General features: G+C 36.9%; 1 protein-coding gene across 6 annotated transcripts in view; it reads left to right on the forward strand.

Moving 5' to 3' along the window:
- Positions 1-15,193, forward strand: part of TCF12 (transcription factor 12) — a 160,093-nt gene that overhangs the window by 28,143 nt on the left and 116,757 nt on the right. For all 6 annotated transcript variants that reach the window (XM_085070720.1, XM_085070722.1, XM_085070721.1 and 3 more), the window contains exon 4: positions 13,797-13,870. In XM_085070720.1, the coding sequence (XP_084926846.1) occupies positions 13,797-13,870 (74 nt within the window). The remainder of the gene's footprint in view (positions 1-13,796; positions 13,871-15,193) is intronic.

Below are 15,193 nucleotides of genomic sequence, written 5' to 3' on the forward strand. Positions count from 1 at the left end.
CTGGATTAAATCAAGTACAGCAAGTATAGAATTTTGATTTCAACTGTACTTCATTTCATTCTTAATGGAAAATAAGATGAAGTGGCTTAGCTTCATCTGTATTTTTGCAATCTCTTATAAACTGCTAGACTCTGATTTTACAATGAAAGAGTTAAGAATCTATATTCAATTGAAATTCTGTAGGAATAGGGTGTATTAGACTTTAAGACTTCTAGAAAACCTAATTAGTCCTCGGATGACTTAGAGGCTTCGCAGGTCTTAAGAGGTTCCACCATGTGTGAAGTCCTTGTTCACTTTGAACCTTTTTTAATAAAAGCAGGTATTGATTGTTTTCCTGTGCTGTTCTTACTCTGTCATTTGTCCTCTTTTTAGTGTAGTATTCCATGGGGTTTTTTTTTCTTTTTTTCCCTCTTTGTCCCATAATAGACTCAGCATTAAAATAATGATTGCTCTGAGTCCTTTAGGAAAACAAACACTAAAGAGATTTTAGATGCTAAAGTGTATACAATGTTCTAGTTTCTTGATAATTAGTTAAGAGTATATTCTACTCAGAGCAAGTTCTTCTCTGATGTTTCAAAATTCAGCAGTAAACTTGAAAATGTTGAAGGAAGTGGCTTCATTTGTATTCTTTGTTTGGATTTTCTTTAAAAAAGGCAAGAAATAAAATCCAAACAAAAATTTGTGTTTCTGAAAGTAAATTTGATGTTGTAGTTGGTAATATACACAGAGTTGTTTTAAAGGCCAAGTTGCACATATACACCTCAGTGACGCACACGTTTATTTCCTTTGTGTGACCTTTTAAATATAAGCTTTACATGTTAAGTAAATGAAGTAGAACAAAATTGTTGGAGCTCTTGTTCTTGAATTTTTACATTTGTTTCACGTGATTTCTGCCAGGTGCCTTAGAATGTGTTTAATTCACTGAGCTCTCACATCACTTGTGGAAATTCGGTCAAGAGCTTGTGTTGGTTTGGCTGCCAGGGAAATCCCGTGTGTGTCTGTGGAAGAAGCACAAAAGAACATAAATGTCATCTCGTTTAGCCTTTCAGTTATGTGATCATATCACACTTGTTTGAGTTCAGGTAAAGAGTGTTTAGTTATGAATCCACATCAGTTTACAAGAATGTCTTAATTTTCTTAAAAGTATGCAGGCCAGCCTGGTCCAAAGGAATAAGTTTTTCATTTTTAGTTCATGTGAACATATGGAGCTGTATGTGATGTTTATTCTGAATTGCCCTATTATGTGTGTGACTCTTCAGATCTTCAGAATGCTCTCGTACATCTGGGAGGGAGGGTTGATATTTTTTTCTGAGCCTTCTTCATTAATCCTTCCCTTATAAACTGGGATGTGAAGACATTTGATACCTTATTACCCTTCTGTAAAGTGTGATCTGCAAAATACTTAAATTATAGCATGTTGAAGAATAATAATATTCTTTGTGACTGGAATATAAGAAATTCTTGCCCAAGTATCAAGACATGGTTGTCTTTTTCAAAAAGGCAGAAACTGTTCTCATTTTTGTTGTTTTATGTATTTAACAGAATGGGAAGAGTCTGTCTTGTGTTAAAATTATTTGATAACCCTTATAAATGGTAACATTTTTATTTTTAGTGGTTGAGCGAATCTGGGCACTTAGACAAATGTCATTGTGTTGGAGTGTTGCAGTATGAACAAGTAAAGTACAAAGTAAAGCAAAGTCTGAAAGCTGTTGCCAGAGCTAAAATCAGCTATATAAAGAACTGAGTACAGGATCTAAGACAAACAAAGTCACCACCCAAAGAGGCCATGTGGTTAAATTGACTTGTTTTGGCAATGTTAAAGATTCTAAAAAGAGAAAATGGGATGTCATAATTTGTAGAAGCAACTTATTTGGCACATGGAACCCAAGACCAATTTTGGCTAAATTTTGAAATGGACTTTCAAATTTTAAAATAAAAATTCTTACTTCTTTTTAATTACAGAAGAAACAGAGGGAAGGAAAATGCTTGGGTTTTGTTGCTATTTACTTTGAAGTAATTTATTCTTCTAACTTTTAGCTAAAATTCTAGTAAGTGAACAATAAAGTACGTGTGTGAGTTTCCTGGCAGTGTTGGACTTCCTGGTAACCTCTTCCTACATTGACATGGAGCAGATTCAATATTTTTAAGATTTTTGAGATTATTGGTGTTTAATGTAATTGCAACGTGCGTTTATTCATATTTTTCTCACACACTGGCATAGTACCAATGGTTCAATAAACCCACTAGTCCCAAAGTAGACTGCAGGATTTTATGCATCACCACATGGTGATGGCTGGTTTTTTTTTTTTTTTCTTTTATTATTTTTTCCCCTGAAAAAGGCACTGTTTTTCTTTTAAATACAGCCAGTCTCAGGGGTAGTAAATGCTTTAGAAGTGATGGGCTGGCTTCCCTGGCCCTTCACACAGCCCTGACTTTGGCCTTGTCTGATTCTCGTGCTCTCCCTTTCCTTTCTGCTGGCACTGGTGGTGTTCTGGCCCAGTAGTGAAATACTTCTGTGAGCAAGTCTGGCCAGAAACCAACGAGGCTTTGTTACTTTTATGGTTCTGTTTTCTACTAGTTTCTTCCTGAATGGGTTTACTGCAGGCCCCTACAAAATCCTGGTGCTAGTGTGAGGGAGGAAGACCTAAGAGCGGGGCTGTGGGCAGTGGGGACAGTGAAGTGTTAAGGGAAGCAGGATGGCCTCCCTTGGGTGACAGCCAGCCCTCAGTTGTTGGGAAGATAGGCTGTGTTTGCATACGCAAACCTTGACTCATAAGCTGTTGTTTGGCAGTGGTTTCTGCATCAGAATCCCTTGTGAGGAGCTGGGAAGTGCTGCTTGCCTGTGTGAAGGCTCACTTTGCAGAGATTCTGTGGGGCTGTACTTGCAGCTTGGCTGACAGGTCTGTTGGACACTGTGCTGGCAGCGACCAGCAGTGCTGGGGAATTGAAGGGTTTTAGAATCCTTCCACTTCTTTTTTGCTCACGTGTAATATTAAACTTAGAGTATTTATCTTAATTTTAATGTAAAATAATTTGTTTCCGTGTTCTGATTAAATATCCCTAGAAATTGGTTCTTAAAACTAAGGCATAATTTTTATAGGAATGAAGTTATGAGACTATTTGGTGCTTTAGTAAAAGGAGAGACTTTTAAAACATCCTGGGAGGAGGAATTAAAGAAAAATAATTAGTTATTGATTGCTACTTGTTTTCTGACTGCTTAAGTAAATGTTTTAAAGTCTTTAATACTGTATTATTAGTGTAAGAAAGATAATTACTAGGTAAGGGTGCTTTTTGCTACAGAAAGACTGTCTCCTGTATTTTATTGGTTTTCAGCATTTTCTAGCTATAACCTTCAGAACTGCTGTAAAAGCATACTTGGAGAAGCAGCAACAGCAAATTTATTTTGTATTCAAAGTACAACTTGTCCTCATTTAAAAAAAAACAAAGGCATGAATGCACTTTTAACAGCAACAGGTATGTCAGTTCCAGCTGTAAGGCTGTTAGATTATGAAGGTAATTTAGAATGGGGTTACGTGACTGTAAATTCCAGTTCTTTTTTGTCAAAGTTCTCCTTCAGAAGTGTGCATGGTTTCTAAGTGCATTTTATTAAGAGTGTTTTAACTCCTGTAACACTTGTTACAAGAAAAGCATTGAAAACTCGTATTTCTATAAAAAGTGTGATATTTAGGATTTAAGCCAAGGAGAAATGTTATGCAGTCAAACCAGACTATGGAGTATTAAATTAAAAGCTAGCAGAAGAAATAAAAGGAAGATCAGTAAAAGTCTTCAAACAGCAAAAAAAGTCAATGGTTTAAGAAGTGAACTTGGAGAAATCTCAACATCTTCACTAGCAGATGGAGATATTTCTGGATTCACTTCTACCAGAGCCAGACCCTGTCAGATTTAGTAGTTATTTTCTGGAATAGAAAAGTAAGTTTTTTGGTTTTTTTTTAAGTTAGTCTGATACTACTGTAAGTTATTTTCATCATAGTTGCATATTTCTGCTAAACTGGCAAAGTTAAACTATTTGAATTATTCTTGGATATTTAAATACCACAATGCTCAACACGGAGTCTTGACTGTTCTAGAAGTTGTTACTTCTGTGCTGCTGATCCTCTAAAGGTGTAATTTTGTCGTTGAAGGGTAGTCTTTCCAGACTTATAAGCCCTAACAACATGGATGTACTACTAGACGTTAAAATGTGAGTTGTCCTGAAGTGCAGCAGAAATCAGTAGGTCAGCTTTTGGTTATGAAGGGAGAAACCAGTGAATATGGATATTGTGCAACTTAGTACTGCCATGAGCTGTGGTGACACGTGTTAGCTCAAGGGCAGGAACAGCCTTTCTTTTAAACAAAGGGAAAGACTGGAAACACCTAATGAAGACAAACAAATGTTTTTGGGGATAGAAGGTGAAGCAGGCTCCCTCAGACATCTCAGTTGCTGCAGTGCTGCTGTGTATTAGTGCAAGGCCCATTAACATCAGGCACCAGTCATCCTTCCACCTCGTTTGTTGATGTAGGAGACTGAACTGTATCATATCAGCTTTCCAGCGTTGTGGGCACACCATCATTTACTGCCACTCACACTAAGGGAGCTGTCAACACAAAGCCTGCCTGCCTGCCTGCCTGCCTGCCTCAGGAGGCAGCTAACAGCCCAGGCAGCAACGAGCTTGATTCAGCAAATATTTGAGCAGATGTAATGATACCTGGCACATTTAAAGACAGATTTCTCTCCTTTGTCAGAGAACATAATTTTTTCTTAATTTGAGGATGACGTTTAACAATACAGTAAAATCTCTGTCTGATAAGGTGTTGGAAGAAATGTCTCAGTGTTGAGGAAAGAAAGGTTTCTTGGGGTAGGATTTTTTGTTTGAGTTTTTTTAAGGTGTCTCAGGGCCCTGCTGGCAGCACAGGCTCTGCCAGATCTCTGTTTGTTCAGACTGGATTCTGGCTTTGACTTTTGGAAGTAATGGAATTATTAAGAACTCTTGGTTTTGGACCTCTGCAGAAGGAGAACATCTGGCAAGAGCGTTTCTACATTCCAACTAGCTTATGGAAGGGGAAATACTTGTTGGCACAAAATACATACTGTAAAAACTAGTCCTTGACACTGCAGGCTGATGCTAACTCCCATCAACTCAAATTACCAAGTCGTATAGAAGCAAGTAGAGATGCTTCTAGAAAGTGTTTAATAGTTTACTTTAGGCATGGAGAAAAAAAATGCCTAAAGGAATAGAAGAAAATAGTTTTTGCCCTAGGCAGCTTTATTACTGAGGGAAGAAGGTGCTATTTTTCCCTTGGACAAACCAGTAGGCACTTCATTGTGCTGCAGGGCAAATAGTGGAGCCCTAACCTTGGAAAAGCTTCTTTCTTGGTTGAAGATAAAGCAGTATGGAGGGTTTCTTCTTGATTTTTTTGGCAAAAGAGGAGAGAGATAAGTGAGCCAGGTTGTAATAATTATCTAAGTTAACATTTGCTGTATTTATTTTATTGTTTTTTCCACATCTAGCTTAGAGCTAGCCTACCACAGCTCTGGCTTAGGTGAGCAGATGTGAAATGCTTGTGTTTATCCATTAAGCATTCCTCCCTGTTTAAATACTGAGCAGATAAACCTTGTTTTCAGAGTTAAAGGAGAGTGTTTAATGCTGAAATTTTCATATAATAGACACTTTCCCCCAGCTGTGTTGAAAGAACCAGAATTCTCTCATGACAAACTTAAGTTCACAGAGCCCTCATGTGTAGCTTCTGTTTTGCTCAGTAATGAGTGCTAATTCCTGCAGCTTAGATGTGCTCTTTAAAACAAGGAAGTGTAAGAAATCTTCTCCTTGACAATATGCCTGTCTAGAGTTAAACTTGAAAACCTTTCAGACATCTTTGTATTCTACATGCTTTGTTTTATGAAAAATGTGATATGTTAGTGTATTGTTTTAATGTGAGACGCTGAGATGCCATGCTGCTGGTAATAGATAAGACTTTTGATTTCACTGTTGCAGGGTTGCCAAAAATCAGGTACAAAGATACGTGTACCTTAGCAAAGTATAGATTTTTCTTCCACATGCTTTTATGAAATGGCTTGATCTAGATCTTGCCAAGTTCAGACTCAGATTTCTGTGATCTTGACTGGGTATGTGTAAGTATCTTTGTTTCCAGGCACACTATTGAAAACGTTGAGATACATTGACATTTCCTTGGCTTTATTGTATACTATACTTGCTATTATACTTAAGGCTCAAAATTCTGCCTCTCTAAATTGCAAAGATTTGTCTGATGCTTGATTTCTCCACTAGTTCACCTTCATGAACTTGGAAAGTCAAAATACATGCTGTTTCTCAAAAACATTTTCAGGTTGTTTTTTTCCCCCCACTTTCTGCTTGATATGTCAGAGGGTCTCTTTTTCCTTGAAAGATTTTGTTGTTAAGGCATTAATATCTTCTAAATATCAACAAAGTAATTTTAATTTGTAGCAATTGGGTTATCTTGATTGTATGTGTGTAAAGATGCATGGCAATCATCAACACCGTGAAAGGATACTGACCTCAGGTTGATCTTGGAATTGGTTGTCAAGAGGGTCAAAATGTGCTGGACACCTTGTGTTACAGTAAATGATTAAAAGTACTTTTTCTTAATGTTTTTAGACATGTTGTTAGGAAAACTGTCACACTTGCCATGTTTTCTTTGCTGGTGAGAGTTAGCACCTCAGTTACACACTGTATAACTCAGATTAATTGTGCTCTGGTGCCTGAATTGGCAGTTTTCTGTACAATTGTGTGGTAATGCAGTTAGTAACAGTAGCTGTGTCCTGTGAGGCCATATTAGAATATTTTTGGTCTGGTGTGTGCAGTCTTGTGACACTGGCCTTGATTTGGTGTACATATAAATATATATGTGTATAAATATATTTAAAAGTGTGTGGTTATATAAAGCAGTTGAGTCATAACTGAAGTAACCACAGGAAAATTTGCCAGTAGAATGGATTATTATGCTAGCTGGTACTGTAGGGCTGAGACTTGCATGTTAGAGCTGTTCAGCCTAATACTTCATGGCTCAACACAGAGAGGGGAATAAGCAGCATGATGCAATTTAACAGCAGTTTAACTGTGTGTTTGCATGTGAATAAAAGCTCTGGGTTGTACCCCTGCTAAAGGCTTGATCTCTAAGCTGGTGTAGTTTATTCACATTTGTAACCAAGGGAGGCTTCAAAACAGACTCAGTGTGCACACATGTGAATATTATTTGTACACAGAATAGCTTATGAAAATTAGAATTTTAATCTTTTTTTAATTTTAGGATTTTAACCTTAAATTTGCTCAAAAAATACTAGAACTTGTATATACAAGGATTTTTTGGGGGGGATGAAGAATAGCTTTATTGTGTAGTCCTCTGAGCACCTCTGATTTCTAAGAAAGTTCACTTCTAAAAATAGTTTAAATGCTAATTTTTATAGTTTTTGTCATTAGCTTATGCTTGAATTGTCAGAATAACTATACACAGCTAACAAATGCACATCACATACAGTATTGTAAATATGCTCTCCTCTTTGAACGGTACCTGATGTCCTATTTCTGGCAAGATGGGTGTAGCAATGTGCAGTTTTCTGGTTTAGTACAGTTTGCGTGGGAAATGGCAGCTCCAATTTTATTTTGAGCGGGTTGTATTGTATTTAAAGTGTCCAGGTCATGCCAGGTCACTTGGTGTGTTTGATGACATGATTTAGAGTGCAGCAAGCAGAGAATACAAGGAGAGAGAGTCAGGTAATTTCTGACATTTCTGTGAGGGCACTGCTCTTACAGGAATTAATAACCCAATGTTGTTCTTAGAGAATACATAGTCTTATTGCAAGAAATGAATAGGATTGTTTGTGAAATCAAGTTAAAAGTAGTAATTGCCTTTTTTTTAATAGCAAATTGTATTTAGGTAATGAGTTGAAACAAATCTAAAACATACTTGATAGTTATACAGGAACTGTATTACCAGTACTGACTTTTGATGCTCATAGACACTTTTAAACAAATTCAAGCTTTTCTTCAGTTTTTCTGAATCAACATAATTTTTTTCCATTTTCTTCTGAATTTATACAATGTCTTTTGTTGCTTTAGGAAAAGTTCTTCAAGCATACACCCCAAAGTTTTATTCTGTCTGGAGAAAATACTGGTTTTGCGAATAGTTTTCTGTATAAAAATACAAGTTTTAGATAACTTTACATGCAGGGAGAATTCAATTTGTTGATATATTAGGTTACAACTAATCTTTAATACTTGTTAATGCCAAAATTGGTCTAAATTTTGGTTATTGCCCAGGTAAATTGTGTACTTGCTGTACATTCCTCCCATTTGAATAATTTTGTTCCACTAAAGTTTCAATTGTGATTACCTATTCTACAGATGGAAATTAACTTTGTAGAGTGCTTTTTCTGACTTTCTTCAAATAATTTCCACAATAGCTGGCTTAATGGATATTTATTCTTTGCTGTGTGAGATAATCATGCTCTGTAATTCTCCAGGATAAACTATGTTTCAGAAATTAATTTTCATTTATTTAGTGCTATTAATAATCACTGTTAATGTTTCAAACAGATCTTACACACTGATCTTTGCAAAGATTAATATTCCAATGGAAGCCAGTATTTTATGGGTACTAATCAAGGTAACCAATGTGTCCTCAGAGGGCCTTCAGTCCCTGCAGGGCTTCCTTGCACTTTTAAATGCCTGCCATTAGAGGCTAGTGGTTAACAATCTCAACTCCCACAGTTACGAACTTGGCTGGGCAGGTGGAGGAAGATGAAAACTAATAGGGAAGCCCAGGAGAAATCTCACTTTTAGACTGCACAATGCATTAAGTGTTCAATCTGTGACACCACAGCTCAATATAGAGAGGAAGGTGAGCAGCATTGTGCAATTTAATGAAATTATCTTGGGAAGTTTCCTGAAGTAATTGTGAAGAGTTTGTACCAGATGGCTGACTTGAGATGGTGTTTCTGTGACATATCCATAGCCCTTCCATTCAATTTCTCTGGAGCAAAGGTACAAAAAAGGACACTGCTCTGCTGCTTCCACTGGTGCCTCTAATAGGCAGTTCTATTACTGGGGAGGAACTTTGCTTTTTCATCTGGAGGGATGGGGAGGATTTGGTATCGATAAGCTGGAAGACAATTAGTACATTCTCCAAGAAACAGTAAGCACTGAGATTTGAAATGTCTTTCTTTTCCCCCTCCGTGCTTGCACTTCTGTTTGCTTTTCCTTTATTGTGGAAGGTGGATGGAGAGAAAGACCTCTGTTTGTATGGTTTGAAATGAAAGTGATTTGTCTTATTGCATCTGAATTTATCCCAATGGCAGTTAAGTGGTTAGACTATTGATAGGTTGCCTGCATTTCATTTCTCTTCTCAATTGGATTAATGCTTTGGATATATTAAGCCTACCACATTTCATCTATTGTCAAAGCTGGTTTTGGTTTTGAGTGTCATTCTGGTCCCCTTGTCATCTGTGTTTCCTCCCACTCCTGAGTAATAAATGAGTGGAACTTGCCTTTATTTCTTAACTGTTTATCTGACTTGTGAATTTTGAGTTCTTTTTTAGAATATAAATGGTTTTATTATGTTATTAAAAATGTTATGTCTACTATAAGTAGAGAAACATTTTTAATTGAAAGCAACAAGAAGAGGCTGAGAATTAGTCTTAAACTTTTGAAAGTTAAAATACTTAATTGAGTATAGTATTTCTCCATCAAATACTATTACTATTTTCATCCTTTTATCAGAAAGTCTAGGCCTAAAATATAGTTTTGGGTAATAATTCACGATAGACTTTTGCAATATATGGCCTAATGGTAGATGGATTTGTTTGTGTGTCTGCGATGCAAAACACAATCAGTGCTGTTATGGTTTGTGCTGTAGGTTTTTTTGTAATTGATTTCAGATGTTGAATCTTATCTGAAGGAATATCATTACTCTGAAACAAAATTGGATAAAGCAGCTATAAAAGATAGAAACTCATACCTTGAGTACCTACTATAACAAACTGCAATGTGATTTTTTTTTTTTGTCAAATCATTTATTTGATCAACATCATAGCAGATGGTAACCCTATAAAGTATATTATCGTGTTTACACGAACATTAGAGCCTGTGTCTCTTGAAATAAGTTTTAAATATAGTCTTCTTTGTCTTATGCCAGCAAGAACAACTTTCATTTCAGTTTGATTGTAAGATCCAATTTTTTTTTTATTAGATGAATGTTTGGATCTCTTTCTTCAGAATGAATACATATGTTGAAATAATGAGGCAACAGGTTTCTTCAGGTTTTCTTCTAGAAAAGCTTGAAATGCTCACAGCAGCATCATAAAAATGACATTGAGCAACGCCTGTTTAGAATCCAATGTATAAAGCCAGAGAGCATCCTCATGGCTTGGCCTGGTCCCCCCGAGGTGAGTGAGGAACGCTACACCTTTCCTGTGGGCTGGCGAGGTGCTGCATTTGGGTTGTGCTCCAGCTCTGCTCCGTGGGCCTGGCTGGCCAAGGGCAGGGGTGTCCTCTCTGGGACAGCAGCACTGAGTGCTCTGGAGTGCCAGACCAGCCCCAGACTGGCAGCTGAACCCACTCAAACAAACATCAGGCTTACTGAATTACTTCCTAATTAAACTGCAGCATATGTGCTATAGAAGTAGTCAATTCTGATTGAGAACTATGAAATTATGAGTCATTTAAATTGCTTTCCATCCTCAACGCCTACTAAAAAAGGAAGTGGGGGTAGAACCTTGTTACACCCATGTCTGCCTAAGTTTACATGTCTGTGTTATTGGACCTTTATAACAACACACAGTTGTTCAATTTCTACCTTTTTTGCTTTACCTACAGAGGCTGAGATACTGTGACCTTGCCGTGCACATTTTTCAGTGCTCTGCTGTCACAGCTTTTCTGTGCCCTTTAACATCCATGATGAATTAATGGATACTGGAATTGGTCACTGCATTTCCTTGTGGAAGGTGTTGTACAAAGATGATGATCCTGCTAGTTCTCTTTTGCATTTCCCAGGAGAGCACTAGAACACTTTTCATGACACTTTTGCTTTGAGACTTTACTGAATTTATTACCATAGATGGACTCCCATGTTATTTCTTACCAAGTGTTCCCCAGTTGGAGCTCCAGTTTGGGAGCTTTGCATCTAAAGGATGTGTCTGATGGTCCTGGCTCAGTCATGTGGATTTACCTTTGGCTGTGTTAAAGAATTTGTTTGTGCCCATTCTGCTAGAAATTGTCTGAGTCTTTGTCTCATCCAGCATTTGGGTGGTTTTCATCTGTCATCCATGTCATCCAAACACATTAGTGTACAGACCAGGACAGATTACTTGAGCACCGTTGTAGACACACCTGATTTCCTTGGTTGGAGTGTTGCTGGCTCTGAGAGTCAGCATTTGTTTGGTGTCTTACATTGATGGAGACCAAGGGCAGCAGGGGTATCAGTCCAAATCAAATCCAGATGTCAGGCAGCAGTAAGTCAAAGTGCTGGTGTTCTGTGTGCAGTATATGATTTCTTTTTTTCTTGTAACCTTCATGGAGCATCTAAAATGTGAAAGCAGATTCCTTGTGTGCAGATTTTGTTTAAGGGATACGTCTCCATGCAAGCCTGTTTGGGGCTTGTAAGAATAAAAAATGCGGCATGAAAAGGAGGAAAAAGACACCTGGCAGCAAAAAGGAAGTTTACTACTCTAGCTAACTGTACTGGGCTTTTCTAGAAAAAAAGAATTCTGGGAACTAGTCAGAAGTCAATTTTCTTCCCTGTGTGAAACAGTTACATTTTGGTTTAGAGCGGTTTCTTTACAATTTATTTGCATAATTCAAATGGTAGAATTAAAATACGAGAATTTTTAGCTGTACATGTGCTGATTTAGCAGAACTATAACATAAGTCCTTATGTCCCACTGACTCAAATTTTTAAATGAGTAGCATGTTTTACTGATTAGGGGTCATGCATCTGAACACTCTATGCATAACCATTATCTACTGACATATTTCCTAAAACGGGTTGATATAAGCTACTGTGTCTTAAACTTTCCCAAGGACTTTGTCTTGCAGTAAGATATTTTTCTTTTCTCCCCCCACATACGTCTCTTTTGAAACCAAGGCAATGGAAGACTTGTTATGATAATGACTGGATTACTAGCACTGTTGTTTCTGGCAGAAAAGAGTCAATTGTGCCAAAAGATTACTTTTGCCTTTGTCAGTGCCAGCCACGACTCTTTACTCAGCTCCTGGACCAGTTACAATGAAACAACAACAATACTGTCAGCTGCAAAATGCAGTAAACTTCCCCAAACTGCTGGCTCAATATAGTGGTGGTTTTGCATTTTCAAAGAACCTTCTTCAGCCTTGAGGATCTTTCCTGCAGTACACAAAAAAGTGTCTATAGTTTTTATCTGGATGATTTACTGTACTTTCGATTTAATGTTCCCTTTTGCAGGCTGTCTTTGTCAAAACAGAATTTTATAGCTTTGTAAAGCACATTTCTTAAGGAAATATTGATTACAATAGGAAGAGTCCATAGGTAGCTATTTACAGTATTAGCTTACATTTTATTTTGCAGTATGGCCAGTCTGAGAAATATGCATGAAAATTTTATGGTTGCAATATAATGTTAAGGTTTAGAGATGATTGTATGGAGAAACTTGCACTCTACTCTCATTTATAAATTGGTACACTTAGTTCTTATTTATAAATTATAATATTATAAAACTTCATGAATAGTTTATAGTATATATCACATAAAGAATTTATGTTAAATATCAAAGCTCTTTATGGAAAAAGTTCGTGTGACAGGAAAATGAGTTGCATTTTGTAGGCCAAAGTGCTTGGAAGCCTGCAGTTTAGGATGGAAGTGTTCCACATGTTACAAAAAAATGTCTTGTCAAGCAGATGATGAGGAACCTAATTGTTAGAATAGTAGTCTTATCCTATATGAAGGAATTTGCTATAGGAATTCAGGTGCTTTTGCAATTAGCTGTTTGGGAATGTGGCTGAAAGAGGGTTTGACCAATTAAATTTGGATGGAAATTGGAGAATACATGGATATATATATTCTGATACAATGTTTAAAGATCTCCCAATCTTGTCCTTCCCCTTTCTTTTGTGAGCTGTAACCTGGATTTGCATAAAAGGAACTGATTCTAAAAGAACCGTTACAGAGTGTAAAAAATATTACTGTTTTAGCTGGGCAGAGACCATGATTCTCTGTGGGTTTTTTAAGCCATTGAAATATAACCAGTCTGTCTTGCCTTTTTTCCCTGTTATGCTAAAATATCTTGTGTGTCACGTAAAGGCCAAGTGGGGGAAATAATTTTGCACATTTTACAATACTTAAGCAAGACACAAGAGCGAAGAGTAGATAACAAGTATGTGTTTCACAGTATATGCTGCAATATTCAGTGCTTGCTTGAGATGCAGATAAATCGGGCTGTTCAAAAAGCCGTGATGTTCACATCACTGTGCTTGTTTTGTTACTCATGCTAATTTCTTATGGATTGGGTAGGGCAGACTCTGCAGACTGGCAAATCTTCTTGGCTTTCTATGCTCCTGTTTTCATCAGCTGCAGGTGTCCAAATGAACAGGTTCCTCTGTAGCCAGCTTAATTAATAAGGAAACTGTTCATATGAAGTTTTGCTTTTAGAAACACTGCTTTAAGTATATGAAGGCAGATGAATTTGCTTTAAGTGTATGGAAGTGGATGAATATTTTTTCAGATTGCATCAGAGAACATTGTTTTTGCTCTCATTTCTTATAGGTCTGTATTTTTCTTTTTATTTCCAGGTATGGATGAGCGAACAGGTGCCACATCCTGGGGAACAAGCGGTCAGCCAAGTCCTTCATATGAATCTTCAAGGGTAAGAGATCCACATAGTAATTCATCATGAGAGTTTTTGGGAATGTACAGCATAAATCAGCAGATGATTTGACAAAGTTTTTGAGGGAAAACTCCTTTAAATATACAGATTAGCATCTTTTAGAGAGTTTAATGACTTTGGGCTACAGTAGCAATTTAGATTTCTAAGACTGAAAAACATCTAGGTTAAGAAGTCATGAGAATAAACTGCACACAACTGTATGCTTGAATGATGAGCACGTATTTTATTTAACATATAGTCAGAAAATGCAGGTAGAAGTTGTGTTACGTAGGAGCAGATTTATTGGCAAAATGTAGGGAACACTTGCCTCCCTGTTAACATCAACCAGCTATAGTATGTACTGTGTCATGGTGCTCAAGAGAGGCTTCTCTTTTTAAATATCGTCCTGTTCTCGTTGCAGTTTCATCCATCCCACTTATTCAGCTAAAGGTTCTTGATAGTATCTAATATCCTAAAGTAACATGACCCTTTTGAAACTCAACCCAATGGTCAAAAGATAAGTTCCCCCGAGTAACTCACATTCCTTTTCATCTACTCCATTTTCTTTTTATGAATATTTACTCCCTAAAAGGACAATGAGCTAAGTACCTGAACTAGATATACACTGCATACCTGATGTTCTGATTTTAGTAAGGTCAGTGAGCCTTGTGTGTTAGCATTTTTTTTTCCAGGAGGCAATAAAGAATGTTAATCTGGAATGCCATTTAGGTGATAAGACTTTTCTTTTAAAGAAAACTCACTTCCTTTTCACAGGAAAACTCTATTCCTGTGTTGTCCCCAGAAAAGTGAACATTAGAAATATATATTCTCTGTATATAGAGTTGGTAAAGATTAAGAGCCACAGATTAATTTGTGCTGTGGCTGGGATCTTCTGTAAAAAAAGAACACAGCAATTTCTCTTCTGAATGAACTGAAAAAGCACTGGACTTCATTTACCAGTTTAAATCAAGCTTACATGCATAAATTTTGGCTCTGATGTATGGTCTTTAGTTTTTGGTTTTCTTTCAACTAATGAGGCACATTACTGATTCAGGATTTTGAATAACGATAACTTCTGTCTACTCCTACATGTGCTGCTAGACCAGATGTCTCTGAGAAAGAGCAAAAATGAGTGTGTGGGTCTGTATTGTAAGAGTATAGATCAGTTTCTCAGAAGGCTGGGCAAATGAGACACAGCCTTTTACATTTCTAGGTTATTCCTTGTGTTCATTAACACAGAGTTCGAGTAAGTTGTAATTGTCTTACATGTTCAACTTTCTAATCCAGTGCTTTTGCCCATTATTTCAATACAGAATGTTGTTC

Source organism: Lichenostomus cassidix, chromosome 10, assembly GCF_008360975.1.
Source record: "Lichenostomus cassidix isolate B80296 chromosome 10, HeHo_3.0, whole genome shotgun sequence".
NCBI classification, from domain to species: Eukaryota; Metazoa; Chordata; class Aves; order Passeriformes; family Meliphagidae; genus Lichenostomus; species Lichenostomus cassidix.